The sequence below is a fragment of the Convolutriloba macropyga genome, chromosome 3, assembly GCF_964194025.1.
Source record: "Convolutriloba macropyga chromosome 3, txConMacr16.3, whole genome shotgun sequence".
In the NCBI taxonomy this organism is placed as follows: Eukaryota; Metazoa; Xenacoelomorpha; order Acoela; family Convolutidae; genus Convolutriloba; species Convolutriloba macropyga.
Genome location: NC_134470.1, coordinates 19169982 through 19185141, shown reverse-complemented (window position 1 = coordinate 19185141; position 15160 = coordinate 19169982). Strand labels below are relative to the sequence as shown.

The window sequence follows — 15160 nt, the reverse complement described above, 5'->3', positions numbered from 1 at the left end:
CGCATGAAGATGTAAAAAATACGCGGTGAAAGTTATAAAAATACGCGGTGAAAGTTAAAAAAGCGCATTTCACCGCATTTTTTACGAAAATCCACCGCCAAACCTTGACCCGGGGGATACTTTCTCGGCTGTTTCAGGCATAAACCCGTACGCAACTGTACGGGCCAGACCCCGAGCAGGAGGCAGACGCAAGTCCATTTCCTCAAACAACCTCCCGGATGCAGTTGCCACCTCCTCCACATCCTCAACTTCTTCATCCACAACCAGCGGAATTTCAAGCATGTCAAGGTAAAACAAAAACAAAGCTGCTTTCTCTATAAATTTAGGATAGTTTTCTACAAGTTTTTGCGCCGCCGTGGTCTTTAAACCAGCTGCTTAGAGTCCGAAGCCTGAAAAGATAAAAGTTATATGCGATCTCCAATTAGTATTTTTGCTGGCTCAGAGTAAAAGAAGTGAGTCAACTTTTTGCCTTCTGAGATTGATCAACAATTGGAAATTTTTCTACCCAGGTCGTTCAATACATGATCAAACAGATTCAAAACAAACTACAATACAATCAGACACATTAAAAGTTCACTAAAAACAATAAAAACCAAATGTATCTTTCAGAAATCATATTTGCTTAAAAAATTCAAAAATTTTGGCACAATTCAAAAAATTGTTGCTCATTTGTATTCATGATCAGTGTTTTTGTTTTCGAGGAAGACGAGAAGTACATTTTAACGTGTTTAAGCGTGTGTGACAAAGATCTGACAAAATTTTTTGAAGTTAAGTGAGAAATCAGTTGCTAGTTTTTGTTGTTGTCCTGTATAGTGGGATAAGTGGAAATGGTGGAATAGGAATAAGATCAAGGCCCTCTAACTTGGGAATGATGTCTCCATTGACGAAGAGTGACCAAGGTGGGATGATGCCTCTCATGGGAACATCTCCTGTCACTTCCAGCACAAACACCATGAAGGCATACTACCAGATCATGGTATGTATTGTCGGACTAGGGAGTAAAACGAGTTTAAATTACACGGATGAGCTCACTAGTCGAAGTATGCCTAAAGTCTGCCCGGGTTGACCCCATAATTCAAAAAGTTATAAAATTACAACTTCATATTATGGCGTCTATGAAAAGTTGTAGTCATAGAACTTTCATAAAAGGGAGTTCTATGGAATTGAATTTTTGTGAAATTTTTTTACATCATGAAAAGGAGGCAAATAGTGTGTTTCAAAAAACTAACTTGAAAAAAAAGAAAAATTGAGTCTTAAGCGAACAGAGAATTATGAAAAAGTTGTAGTCATAGAACTTCATAGAAAAAGAAAAAATTTTGGAGAAAAGTGAAAAACATTATTGCAAGTTAAAAAACTCCTTGCCAGCCCTGAATTATTCAATGAAAAGCCATTGCATCAAAAGAGACTGCAAATAGCAATCAACAATGAAAAAGTTGTAGTCATAGAACTTCATAGAAAAGTTTTGGTTCAATTTTTTCCGTAAAAGACTCAATTTCTTCCTTACGAAGAAATGTTATCTTGCCATTCTAATTTTTGGTGCAAAGCAAACCAGCGTATAGCAAAAAAGTATGGGACAATGAAAATTCGATAGAACATGGTTCCAGTGTTCTTCCAAAAAAATTTTGGGGTAAATCGGACACCCAAAAATTTGGTTAATGTAGCCAATTTTTTTTCAAAACACCAATTGCTGTTGCCAACGAGTTGTTTCGAGGAACCAAACTTTTTGAAGCACAGTTTGTGCTTTTCAGCTGATATCAAGCAAAGTTTTATCTCGTCGAGAATTGAACCACCCCATCTCAATAATTTTGCTTACAAAATTTATCCATATAAGATTATTTATTTTTTGTCAATATCAAAAATGCTTTAGTTGTGATCCTCCACTCACGTTCATCTCCACCAGTGTACAATTAGCTCATAGCTTAAAAAAATTATGGGACAATGAAAACTCGATATAATATAGAATAAGTTACCTCCCAATAAGAATTTTTGATGTATATCGGACACCCAAAATTTTGGTTAATGTAGCTAATTCCTTTTTGAAATGACCAATTGATATTGCCAATGAGTTGTTTCGAGGAACTTTAAATCTTCGATGCACATTTTTGTTTTGCAGCTGTTATCATGCAAAATTGTACCTCATCGAGAATTGAACCACCCCATCTCAATAATTTTGCTTACAAAATTCATCCATATAAGATTATTTATTTTTTGTCAATATCAAAAATGCTTTAGTTGTGATCCTCCACTCACGTTCATCTCCACGAGTGTACAATTAGCTCATAGCCTAAAATAATTATGGGACAATGAAAACTCGATATAATATAGAATAAGTTACCTCCCAATAAGAAATTTCGGTGTCTATCGGACACCCAAAATTTTGGTTAATGTAGCTAATTCCTTTTTGAAATGACCAATTGATATTGTCAATGAGTTGTTTCGAGGAACTTTAAATCTTCGATGCACATTTTTGTTTTGCAGCTGTTATCAAGCAAAATTGTACCTCATCGAGAATTTAACCACCCCATCTCAATAATTTTGCTTACAAAATTCATCCATATAAGATTATTTATTTTTTGTCACTATCAAAAACGCTTTACTTGCGATCCTCCACTCGGGTTCATCTTCAGGAGTGTACAACTAGCCCATAACACAAAAAAATTATGGGAAAATGAAAACTCGATAGAATATAGGATAAGTTTCCACCCAAAAAAATTTTTTGGGGTAAATCGGACACCCAAAATATTGGTTAATGTAGCTACTTCTTTTTTGAAATGACCAAATGATATTGCCAATGAGTTGTTTCGAGGAACTTTAATTCTTCGATGCTCATTTTTGTTTTGCAGCTGTTATCAAGCAAATTTGTACCTCATCGAAAATTGAACCACCCCATCTCAATAATTTTGCTTACAAAGTTCATCCAAATAAGATTATTTATTTTTTGTCACTATCAAAAACGCTTTACTTGCGATCCTCCACTCAAGTTCATCTTCACGAGTGTACAACTAGACCATAGCACAAAAAAATTATGGGAAAATGAAAACTCGATAGAATATAGAATAAGTTTCCACCCAAAAAATATTTTTGGGGTAAATCGGACACCCAAAATTTCAGTTAATGTAGCAAACTCTTAAAGGCCGATTGCTATAAAAGACCGATTGATATAACACTTGGTTTTCATCAAGATTTGAGACGTTTTTGAAGCACATTCTGGGTTTTCAGCTGATATCAATTTCGTTCGACTTCATAATTGCAAAAAAAAAATTCAGGCAAGTTTTGTTGAAGTTTTTGTTTTTAATCAACTCAGAGCGTCTCGAGCAAATAAACAACCATCAACGGGGTTGGTAGCCCAATCTACAATCTGGGTTTCAGTTCAAAATTGGGCTTTTTGATCAATTTTTACCACGAAGAGCTTTGGAACTTCTTATTTGTTTTTTTTTTGCGTTGGACTTCCAGTGGTCTGACAGGTGTGTCGATGTAAGAAACGTACGCTCATTTAAATTAAAAACTTTGTTAACTGCCCCAACCAACTCAAATCACATCCAGTTAACATTCAGGAATACATCTGAAAAATTTTTCGGAATCTTTTTCAAATATTTTTGTACGAGAACGGTTCCCAAACAATTGAAAAAAGTAGATCTTTTTTTAATTCTGTAAAATTTTTTTCTCAATTACGGATTCAAAATGGTCGTCATGATCTCAAGGTGAAACAACCTAAGTTCACTAGTTTAAAAAAAATAGGAAAAACGGAATTTTGTCTCTTAGGCTGAGGAAAAAACTTTATTCAACTTCAAAAAGCAAAAAAAAATGTTTCGTCTATTTTTTGTAGATAATTTGATTTTTCTTTTTTTTCTGCAAATTTTCGGAAAGTAAAACTGCTTCATGGAGTCAATCACAACGCTCGCTAAACATTCTATGTCTTTTTTCTATTTTTGTTTCCTTAGTTTGGATTTTCATCAATTATTCTCATTATGAAATTCGGAGATTTTGTAAATTTTTTTCCTTGCAAATAGTGTGACACTTCTGTCGATGTTAAAAGTGGTCATCCAATTCATTTTAAACGCTTGGGTGTGCACCTCACCTAACCATGCATCTAATTAACTGTCAAAAACACGTGTGAAGGTCTTTACGGAAAAGTTATTGTCCAAATTTGAAAAAAAAATCAATTATCAATTCGCGGTACGCTTCATGTGTTTTATGATTTCTTCGAAACTAGTGTACCAAATTCTACGGGCATTGTTGCGTTTTGCTGACCCTAAACATTCACTGCTTGCAGTGTTCATTGGTTTCTGAAGTCGTTCTAATCAAAAAGTTATTAGTGTTTAACTTTGAAAAAATTGAAATAAAATTTAATAATTTGAGGGCACGCCTATTGTTTCTGACGATTTTTCCTGAACTACTATGCCAAATTGGCCAACCATAGTCGCATTCTGTTGACTTTAAGTTTGTTAAATGTCTGCAGTCTTGAATTTGTGGCTAAATTGGCCTGATTAGAACGTTACTAAGCTGTATTTCTTAAAAAATTTAAAAAAAAATTATATTTTAAATACGAGTTCTTTTGTGTTTGACAATTTCTCTAAAACTACTGTACCAAATAGGACGGGCATTATCGCAATCTGGTTGGTCTCAAAACTTCTTGTTTTTGCAGTGTTTATAGGTTTCTCACGTCGGCTTAATCAAAAAGTTGGAGGAAAGAACTTGTTTTATCACATTGAGAAAGGAACTTAATGTTTTGTACTTTTTCGAATTTCTCATTGAATTTTTGACCAAAACGAGTGATTAATAGCTTAATCTGTTGCTATTGAGACTTTCTTCTCTGGAATGGCTAGTCATAGTCCTGACGTTTTTTTTTAGAACAGTTATTCAATTTTGAATCCGGAAAAACAAAATATTTTCTCAAATTTTATGGCTGAGTGCTGTTTTGCGCAAATGAACAAGTTTTTCGGCGTGCGTTTTGTGTTTTCTAGACAATATTTAAGTTGTTGAAGCTAATTGTATCAATTAATGGGGTTAATTCAACAATTTTTCTTTTTTCACGATTTCATCAAATTTCTGTGCATGTTGTTTTATGTCGAAACACACAAAACATCATAGCCTTCATGGTGAGGTGGGAAATTTTTTCCCACCTCACCATGAAGGTTTGCCGTGACCTAGAACGTCAAAGTGGACCAGAATAACACGCACAAATTCGCCGGGAACGCTGTTTCACGTTGTCTTACGTCGGTTCCTGAGATTTTGGGCTTCGCTGATGGCCCGAAAAATGGGGTATAGAATAGTATTTTGTTAATAACTTCTAAAGTACTGAACCAAATTAAACGGGAGTGGCCGCATTTTGTTGACACTGAACTCTTCTTGCTTACAGTGTTTGGTTGGTTTCCCAAATTGGCCTAATCAAAAAGTTATTAATGATCAAAGTTGAAATAGGTCGAAATTTTGGGCTTTTCGGGATGACCCAAATTTCGGTACAACAAAACAGCTGATTTGCGGAATAATTGTTAGTGTTTTAGAATCCTCAGTTAGTGGGGTGTATCCCCATATATATTTTCCATAGCATTTTACGGAATTGAGACGGTCAAATTTGGCTCTGAAAGTCAGGTCACCATGCTTTTTGGTCATTTGGTACGGTACCTTATTTTTGCTATAACTCCTCGAAGAATGAACCGATTGGGTTCATTTTTTAATATGATGCGTATCTCAAGCAGTGCTACAACTGGTACCAAGGGCGTTTGTTTTTGTTCAGCCGTTTTTGAGAAATTGGCCAGGGAACTTGGCCCCGGTTTGACCTCCTGAAGCGGTTGACCCCATCCGGTTGACACCTTTGACACCTTCACTCTTTGAACTGACTTACAAAAATTAGTGTTTTGAACAGCCCGTGTAACGTAGATTCCGAATATGTATACTTTGTATAGCGTTTTCAGTGGTTTAGGTGTTCAATTTTAGCTCTGCAGTCAGGTCACCTCGCTTTTTGGTCATTTGGTACGGTACCTTATTTTTGCTATTACTCCTCGAAGAATGAACCGATTGTGCTCATTTTTTAATATGATGCGTATCTCAAGCAGTGCTACAAACAGTACCAAGGGGGTTTGTTTTTGTTCAGCCGTTTTAGAGAAATTGGCCAGTAAACTTGCCCTCGTTTTAGCCCAAGAAGAGGTTGACACAGCGGTTGACACCGTTTTGTCACCTTGAAACTTTGAACTGTCTTTTGGAAAATTAGTGTTTTGAATAGCCCGTGTCACGCAGATTCCGAATATGTATACTTTATATATCATTTTCTGTGGTTTAGGTGTTCAATTTTAGCTCTGGAGGTGGTGTATCTCTCCTCCATGGTCATTTGGTACGGTACATTCTTTTTGCTATAACTCCTCGAAGAATGAACCGATTGGGTTCATTTTTTAATATGATGCGTATCTCAAGCAGTGCTACAAATAGTTTTAAGGGCGTTTGTTTTTGTTTAGCTGTTTTCGAGAAATTGGCCAGGGAACTTGGCCCCGGTTCGACCTCCTGTGGAGCGAAACAACACTTTGAGTACGATATTAAACCTTGTTGTGGGCTCAATCCACGTTGAAATTTAGTGTGTTATTTTCCCCCGTTAGTGGGGAGTCTCCCCATATATATTTTACAGGTGGTTATAATGAGTGGTTGTGTTATAGTACAGAAACAGGACTCGAAATAGGTCATTTTGGTCATTTGGTACGGTACCTTTATGTTAGAATATCTCCTACTAGAGTGAACCGATTTTTGATTTGTTGGTTGATTTGAACTCAGCGTGAGCCGAGCTTGAATCCCTGTAAATGGCGTTTTGTTTCTTTCAGCCGTTTTCGAGAAATTGACCTCGATATGTACGGTCATTTTGACGTTTTAGTGACTGGTACGTTTCGCGTTTCTACTCGTGAAATGGTGAAAATAATGACTTTGACTGCAGGAATAGGCCCGTTGAACTCCACTTGTAATGGGGAATCTCCCCATATATATTTTGTATAGGGTTTTCCGAGATCTAGGGGGTCAATTTTCACTCTGCAAGTGACCCCCCCAACCCCCTGATTTTATGCTTAGAATCAGGTTATTCACTTGGGAAGATGTGAAAACTATCAGATTGGGTCACCCAAACTGGTCCCATAGACCAGGTATATTGTCCTGGTGCCCTGGTTATAGTTATAGCTTGTTATTATTTATAACAGTTGATATTTATAACATTTATAACGCGAAACAGGACCCGAAATGGGTCATTTGGAAAATTTGGTACGGTACCTTGTTTTTGCTATAACTCCTTGAAGAATGAACCGATTGGGCTCATTTTTTAATATGATGCGTATCTCAAGCAGTGCTACAAACTTTACTAAGGGCGTTTTTTTTCGTTCAGCCGTTTTAGAGAAATTGGCCTGGGAACTTGACCCCATTTTGACCCCAGAAGCGGATGACGGCCAGGTCTGGTCACTTTTTGAACTCCGAACTTCACAAATGTTCAATTTATAATGTTATTTTTTTAGGTCTTAGCAAGGCTCCAGCCACACGGGTCGAGGTGGCGCCTAAGGGCTATAAATTAGGTAGGTTAGGAGAAAAAATCGTCAAAAGAAGTGTGGTCTTTTTTTTATATCTGTTGCTTGTTTTGTAAACCATCTATCATAAGGGAGTTAGAAAGACGTCGTAATATGCTTTGATGCAATGATTCAGTCGTGTGTACCATAAGTACGCTAGCTAAAAAAAGATCAAGTTAATAGTCTTGTTTTCCAGATAACAATGTCAAAAGTACTAATAATTGGGGACTCGCACCTCAAAAGAATTGCCGACGTTTTCCAGTTCCCTGATAACTTTACGATCGAGGCACAAGGCGGTGCACACGTAAATTACTGGCTGCAAAAGAAGGAGCTTATCAAGAAACACGACATTTGTATGTTGATGTTAGGAGGTAACAATCTTCTGGCAAAACCTAGTGACCCAATACAGTACAAGGAGGAAATGAGAAGTGTTATTGGACAATTCACTCAGATCAGGAACTTTTGCAATAACTATGGTGTTCGATTGATAGTTTGGCAGATAATTAATTGCTTGTCATCTGTAAATGCAGGTTTCGACATCATCAGAGCCCTCAACAACCGACTTGCCGATAATAAACTTAAACATCAATTTCGCACCTTTTCTTTTGATGAAGATTTTCTACCCGATACAGTACACATGAAAGACTGGTGGTATAAACAAGCAGGATGTGATCTTGTTCGGGAGTTTGATAGTGCTCCTGATGCTAGGCCTGATCTGGTTGATTTATCTTTGCCCAATGTAAATTAAATTATTGTTGCAATTGGACAAGTTTATATTAACTTTGAGCCCTGTTTCGCAAGTCTGAGAATAAAAGCTTGTTATTTTCTGGTTTTCTTCTTAATAACAGTCTGAATATAACCACTGCGAGAGCGTTTTTAATGTTTAAATCTTTGCGGTCTTTGTTAGAAGCACAACTGATATATTTTGTTGGTTCACTCGTAAGTAAGTTTGTAAGTCCTATTTCCACCCGATAGTTGGGGGATAAATCCAATCTTTATTCAGTCTCACCCGAAAGCTGGGGAGATCATAAACTCACATAATTAAAAGGGCCTGTTTTGATGCCACTAGTTCACTCGTCCACCCGATAGTTGGGGGATGATTCTGAAAAAATACCTTCTGAAATTCATAATCTTTAATTTAATCTGGTTCCACCCGATAGTTGGGGGATACTTCAATCTTTATTCAGTCTCACCCGAAAGCTGGGGAGATCATAAACTCACATAATTAAAAAGGCTTGTTTTGATGTCACTGGCTCACTCGTCCACCCGATAGTTGGGGGATGATTCTGAAAAAATACCTTCTGAAATTCATAATCTTTAATTTAATCTGGTTCCACCCGATAGTTGGGGGATACTTCAATCTTTATTCAGTCTCACCCGAAAGCTGGGGAGATCATAAACTCACATAATTAAAAAGGCTTGTTTTGATGTCACTGGCTCACTCGTCCACCCGATAGTTGGGGGATGATTCTGAAAAATACCTTCTAAAATTCATAATCTTTAATTTAATCTGGTTCCACCCGATAGTTGGGGGATACTTCAATCTTTATTCAGTCTCACCCGAAAGCTGGGGAGATCATAAACTCACATAATTAAAAAGGCTTGTTTTGATGTCACTGGTTCACTTGTCCACCCGATAGTTGGGGGATGATTCTGAAAAAATACCTGAAATTCATAATCTTTAATTTAATCTGGTTCCACCCGATAGTTGGGGGATACTTCAATCTTTATTCAGTCTCACCCGAAAGCTGGGGAGATCATAAACTCACATAATTAAAAAGGCTTGTTTTGATGTCACTGGTTCACTCGTCCACCCGATAGTTGGGGGATGATTCTGAAAAAATACCTGAAATTCATAATCTTTAATTTAATCTGGTTCCACCCGATAGTTGGGGGATACTTCAATCTTTATTCAGTCTCACCCGAAAGCTGGGGAGATCATAAACTCACATAATTAAAAAGGCTTTTTTGATGTCACTGGTTCACTCGTCCACCCGATAGTTGGGGGATGATTCTGAAAAAATACCTAAAATTCATGATCTTTAATTTAATCTGGTTCCACCCGATAGTTGAGGGATACTTCAATCTTTATTCAGTCTCACCCGAAAGCTGGGGAGTTCATAAACTCACATCATTAAAAAGGCTTGTTTTGATGTCACTGGTTCACTCGTTCACCCGATAGTTGGGGGATGATTCTGAAAAAATACCTTCCGAAATTCATAATCTTTAATTTAATATGGTTCCACCCAATAGCTGGTGGATACTTCAGTCTTTATTCAGTCTCACCCAAAAGCTTCCGATGTTCCTAATCTCAAATTATCAATTCGAGGATATATGGAAGTGTCTGAGCTACAATCTTTTGGAAACTGAAAGTTGTTCTAAACAGTTGTTGGCAATTTCGATTCGATTTCTCGGAATCTATCTGATTGTCCTCCAATTTGTTTGCAACAACTTTCATCTTAACTTTTTTGCCTTTGCGAATGTTGATTTTATCGGCTTTAGGTTTAAGTTTTCTTACAACCAAAACGTTTTTAGGGGAGCTTAGCTTTGTATCGTTTTTGTTTGCCGTACAGATAAAACGTGTCAGACTTTGTTACTTTTTGTTCTATTTTTACTCCAACGGTGCGACCAATTTGTCCAAAAATTTTAGAAGAACTATGTCGATTGCGGATAAAGCCGATGATTTAATCTTAACTGGTCCAAGGTCCACCAAAGGCAATTTTCCAATTAAAAGCTGTCTGTACAACTCACCAGGGGATGAGAAAAGAGCAAAAGGGCTTCGGTGGGTCTTCTATAAGAAATACGATTGCCATCCTTTTGTGCTGACTCACAACAGTCCGTTTTGGCCGGACATTTCGCTGGCTGACAAATTGTCCATGGTCAGGGGCCGAAAGCTGTACTTCAAAGCAACGTCATCGGGTAGATTCAAGGCATCATTTGTCAAAATGATGTCAGTCAAAGAAGTTGACAGTTTCGTCCGTGATGTGTCAGTGAAGGTTGCGAACGCAAACAAAAGTTTGTCGGATATAAGTTCCATAGCGTTAGTACACACTTTTCGAGTTAATATCACTTTCCTACAATTTCCAGTTTCTTAGAAGTCATTTAACTTTGAAAATCTAGGTATTTAAATTTTTATAATTTTATTCAATCCAGGCTCAAATTTCGTGCCTTTTTGCTTGGATTCACGCTTGCCTAAGTAATTGCTTCTCTTTTATTGAAGACTTTTCATGTTTTGCCCCTGTTTACATTAATTGCTATTCAAAACTCTTGCATAAGAAAATTTTTCCTTTTGTACTTCAGTGAAACGAGCCTTCAAAACTGCACCATTAATGAAGCTCAGCCTTCACAAGCAGCAGCAGAAGAATTCGAGTAAGTTACGTTGTTCTGTTGGGCTGGTTGGTGTTCTCGTTTGTAATCTTCCTAAACCTCGACTTTTGCTTCTGTCATGCATCCAGCGATATAGGCTTCGTTCTTATAAATCTTTTTTGTTTGAAAAGATAAGGTACCGAGTAACTATAGTAACGGAGGGTTTGTATTGCTGCCTAGAGACAAAGAGAACGAGGAACCTAAAGAGAGTAAAGAAAAGAAGCGAAAGTCAATTCAAAACCCGGTAAAGAGGAGCATTCATTTTTCCAAGGACGTCTTGTTGGCCGAAAAGGATTATGAGAGTCCCTATATCAATCTGGCAAAATCAAGTTGCTCAACGCCATGCAATGATGCTCCAAATTCTAATGCGGACACAGCTCGAGGAGAATACTCAATGAAAGATGTAATGGATTTCGTGACAAGCAAGTTTAATGAGGTGCTGGACGCTCAGGAGGAGCACACTAGAAAACTAATGAAAGAAAATGCTATTCTTAGAAAGAAGCTTCTCGAAGTTTTGGGAGATGGTGACAAACCTGATAGCTTGAAAAGGTTGAAAAATGCGATCAAAGCCAATCGTGTCAGCGGCGATCCTTTGATGTTTAACGGAAAGGACTTGATGAGGTTCAAACCAACTGAAGATGGGCCGTCTGTGTTTGGCAGAACAATTGCTGCCGAAGTTTTTGGGAGTGAGAAGAACTGTATGCTCGCTAAAGAGCGTATTGGTGTAAAAGTCAACAGGCGAAATAGCCGTGGACCTTGCGATGCAGGTCTTGAAGAGCTTATTGTTGAGTGTGTGACTAGAAATTATTCAGACGATACTGACGAAGCCGTAAGCCGTGCTGTTGCAGGTGCCAATCAATACGGGGCCGAAATGAAACAAAAGCACTCTCTATGATGGTCATCACCAAAACATTGTCCTACTTTTAATATCGCCAACTTTATAGCAAGCTACATTTTTCTAATTTGCGTTCCGTTTTTTGGCAAAAGCATATTTGGTGCTATTCGGTGTTTCGTTTTGCCTCTGAACTTTGATGTTTGTATAGATTGTTGTAACTGTTGTTGATATCTATCATTTCTTCATGCGTTTCATCCGTGAGCTGTGTTGACAAAATTCAATTCAACCTTTCGCTCGATTTGCTTTTTTATTGCAATTAAATGAGAACCAGTTTGTTTGTTTGACCTTTATTACAAAAAGCAATGTTTGACAATCTAAATGCACTTAGGTAACTTTAAAAAATTTGGTTTGTTTTCATGTTAGAAATGTCCAGCTGCGAAAGTTCATCTGAGGAAGATCAAATAGTATTGAAGAAACGTACCAAAATTGTTTCAAATGTTCTATCTGAGAGTGAAGCTGAAGACCAAATGGAATCAAGTGATGACGAAACTGAAACCAGCAGTGATTTGCAAAGTTCAATTTTGAATAAACAAGAGCAAGATAATGTTAAAAATGAAGATTTTAAAGCCTTCAAACGTAATCTCTCTAGAATGGTTGATGAGCACAAAATAAGCTTGAAAAAATTACGACAAGAGGAAAGGGCCAATGATGAAGAATTTTTCGCTCTCGTGACATATCAAAAGACAGGTGAACTACCGTCTGCCGACAATACGACTGTTTATCTGCCAGTCATGCACGAGGGGATTAACTTAATGCAAGTTCCAGCCGGTAGCAGTGCTGCCAAGTTTGGGCGTCACCTGGGATGCGCAATGTATGGTAAGGGCGAGCAATGCAAGCTGAAATCACTCATCATTGGGGCTCATCGGCGTCGCAAAGACATTCGAACTCCGGTGCCTGAAGATGAACGTGCAAAGTTTGAACTTGTTGTGCGAAGAAAATATCCCAAATTCCCGGAAGCAGCATACAAAGACGCTCGCCATGCAGCTAATCAAATGGGCTTGGATATTAAACTCAAACTTCAGCGAGGTTCAACTATTTGTTAATGTACTTCCTGTTCAACGGTAATAGCTGCTATATAATGATTTTGCACTTGTTCTGTTCTCTTTGCGTTTTGTAGTTCGGTGTTGAAATCTGATGATAGTAAATACAAACTACTAATGCTGTGCTGTTTTTGATAGGCATGGGAAGAATTTTGGTTTTTTCATGCGCCATTTATCACACGGAAATTTTGAACTAGTGTAATTGTTTTTCGTATATGGTGAGCTGCGCTTTTTTTAGATAGAATAATGGATATCATTATCTTTTGTTAAAGAAATGTTGAAGTGCTTTAGCCTTGCGCAGGCTGATGCGCATGTCACTAAAGAAATTATTGAGGTTAATAACCATCCGGTTGAACCGTTGGTACAGATACTTTCGGCAGATGAATACAGAGAAGCATTGGGTAGAAATTTTGCATTTCTCGAATTCGATGGTTTGTTACGTGACGCCTATCAGACTGCACTGGCAAACAATTTTTCTTTCAAACGGGACCGTTTTGGTGGATATGGTTTGTTTTACGTAGGTGAGAAAAGCTTTCAAACTAGGAAGTCAAGACCGTTACAAATTCTGCCATCAATAGTTAGATTTATTGAAAAAATTCCAAGTGAGTCATTGGCGAGCTTCAAAGACATATCAATTTTCAGAAAGACGGACGCCTGTAAGTTTGATCGAGTCATGTTAGGCCCTACTCGCTTTGCCAACCACTCTTGTAAACCTAACTGTCGTTTCGTTCTGAAAGAAGTCAATTCCCGACGATGTATCCAGTTGGAGATACTTTGCCCTATTGAAAAAAATGATGAAATAACAGTTAGTTATGGTAATGATTTCTTCGGAGAAGGAAATCAGGACTGTCTCTGTGTTCATGTCAATAGACATCAGACTAAAGTGTCTTTGGCTGAGAGGCAACGCGACTCCAGGCCTAGACTTGTTCTGCTCAGTTCTCGTATCCGGCGAAGACGACAATCAGTTCTCCGGTCGAAACGTCGCAAGAAATCACCCAGACCAAAATTGGAAATGCGCAACTTTGCGGAGAGCAGTAGTTCATCAGATTTTGATCTATCACAGGATGATACCTCTTCTGGTGAAACAAGTTCTTCGTTGGCTGATTTTCAACAAATAAACAATTTTGTGTCCTGGCCTAACAACAGTGTAGAAAATATGGCTCCCAGTTTCTCGTTGAGCGCAATCAATGATCATGTCTCAGGTTCGTCCTCAGAAGATGCTCGTGATTCTGCTAATGAACGAAGCTGCACATTTTCGCAGCAGAACTTTGCGATCTGCGTGAATGAAATTATTGCCCGTCATGGTACGTCAGACGCTGAAGCTTCCGATTGGATAAAACTAATGCGGACTGCATTTCCCGAAAGCTACGTTCCCTCGCTAAAGTCAATGAAACGAAAAGCTGATGAGACCGTGAAATTGGCCTTGAAGACCACTCTATCATGTGGTGAAGGCGAGTTAATTACATTAGATTTTAAATCAGACATTTTACTTGTTCTTAAGAGGAATCTCAATTCAATATATGAGTACAATTCTTCCCGGTGCCCTCTGAAAGATGTAAATATCCCGCCGTTTTTTGATTCGAACAATAAAATAACAGTTTCGTTGTCAATGAATTCCGATGGTGTTAGGACTATCAATTCAAAAAAGCGATCATTGTGGCCCCTATGGCTTGGTATTCTTAATTTACCTCCGGTTTTACGATGCAAGTTTGCAAACATTATTCTTGCAAAATTATGGCTCGGTCGAGGTAAACCTGACTGGAATGTTTTTTTTAGCCAAATTAAAGAAACTCTGCAAAGTGAGTCGTCAATTGAATGGAACGGTACTCTTTGGGAAGTCAATTTTGTAATCAAATTATTAGTGGCGGATTTGCCCGCGAAAGCATCCATACTTAATATGCAACAATTCAAGGCCTATTTTGGCTGTACGCTCTGTTTGATAAAAAGCAAACCAATAGGAGAAGGCAAGAAAGGTTTATATTATCCTAACCAGAGGAACAAGATGCGAACGGCGGCACAACATGAAGCCTACATACGCTTAATACAGGAACAAGCTATGGATTCTTTTAGAGGTGTCAAAGAGCCTTCAGCGGTGTCCACATTAATCGAAAATATACCTCTCACTGCTCCTGTTGATTACATGCATCAGGTGCTGCTGGGTGTTACACGTGCTCTTCTGTTTCTTATTAGAGATAAATCGACAAAATCTGATCTCAACAAAATTCGCGAAAACCGTGCCACTCTTCAATTGACTTCTGATTTCAAGAGATCGGTCCGAAGTCTTGATGAATTGGAGTTTTTCAAAGCAAACGAGTTAAAAGTTTGGC

The 15160-nt window shown here is 37.9% G+C and overlaps 1 protein-coding gene across 1 annotated transcript in view; it reads left to right on the top strand.

Annotated features, from left to right (window-relative positions):
* Positions 1 to 15160, top strand: part of LOC142336555 (uncharacterized) — a 70833-nt gene that overhangs the window by 17295 nt on the left and 38378 nt on the right. The window contains exons 9-10 of the mRNA XM_075385464.1: positions 138 to 288; positions 814 to 976. Coding sequence (XP_075241579.1) covers positions 138 to 288; positions 814 to 976 — 314 coding nt within the window. The remainder of the gene's footprint in view (positions 1 to 137; positions 289 to 813; positions 977 to 15160) is intronic.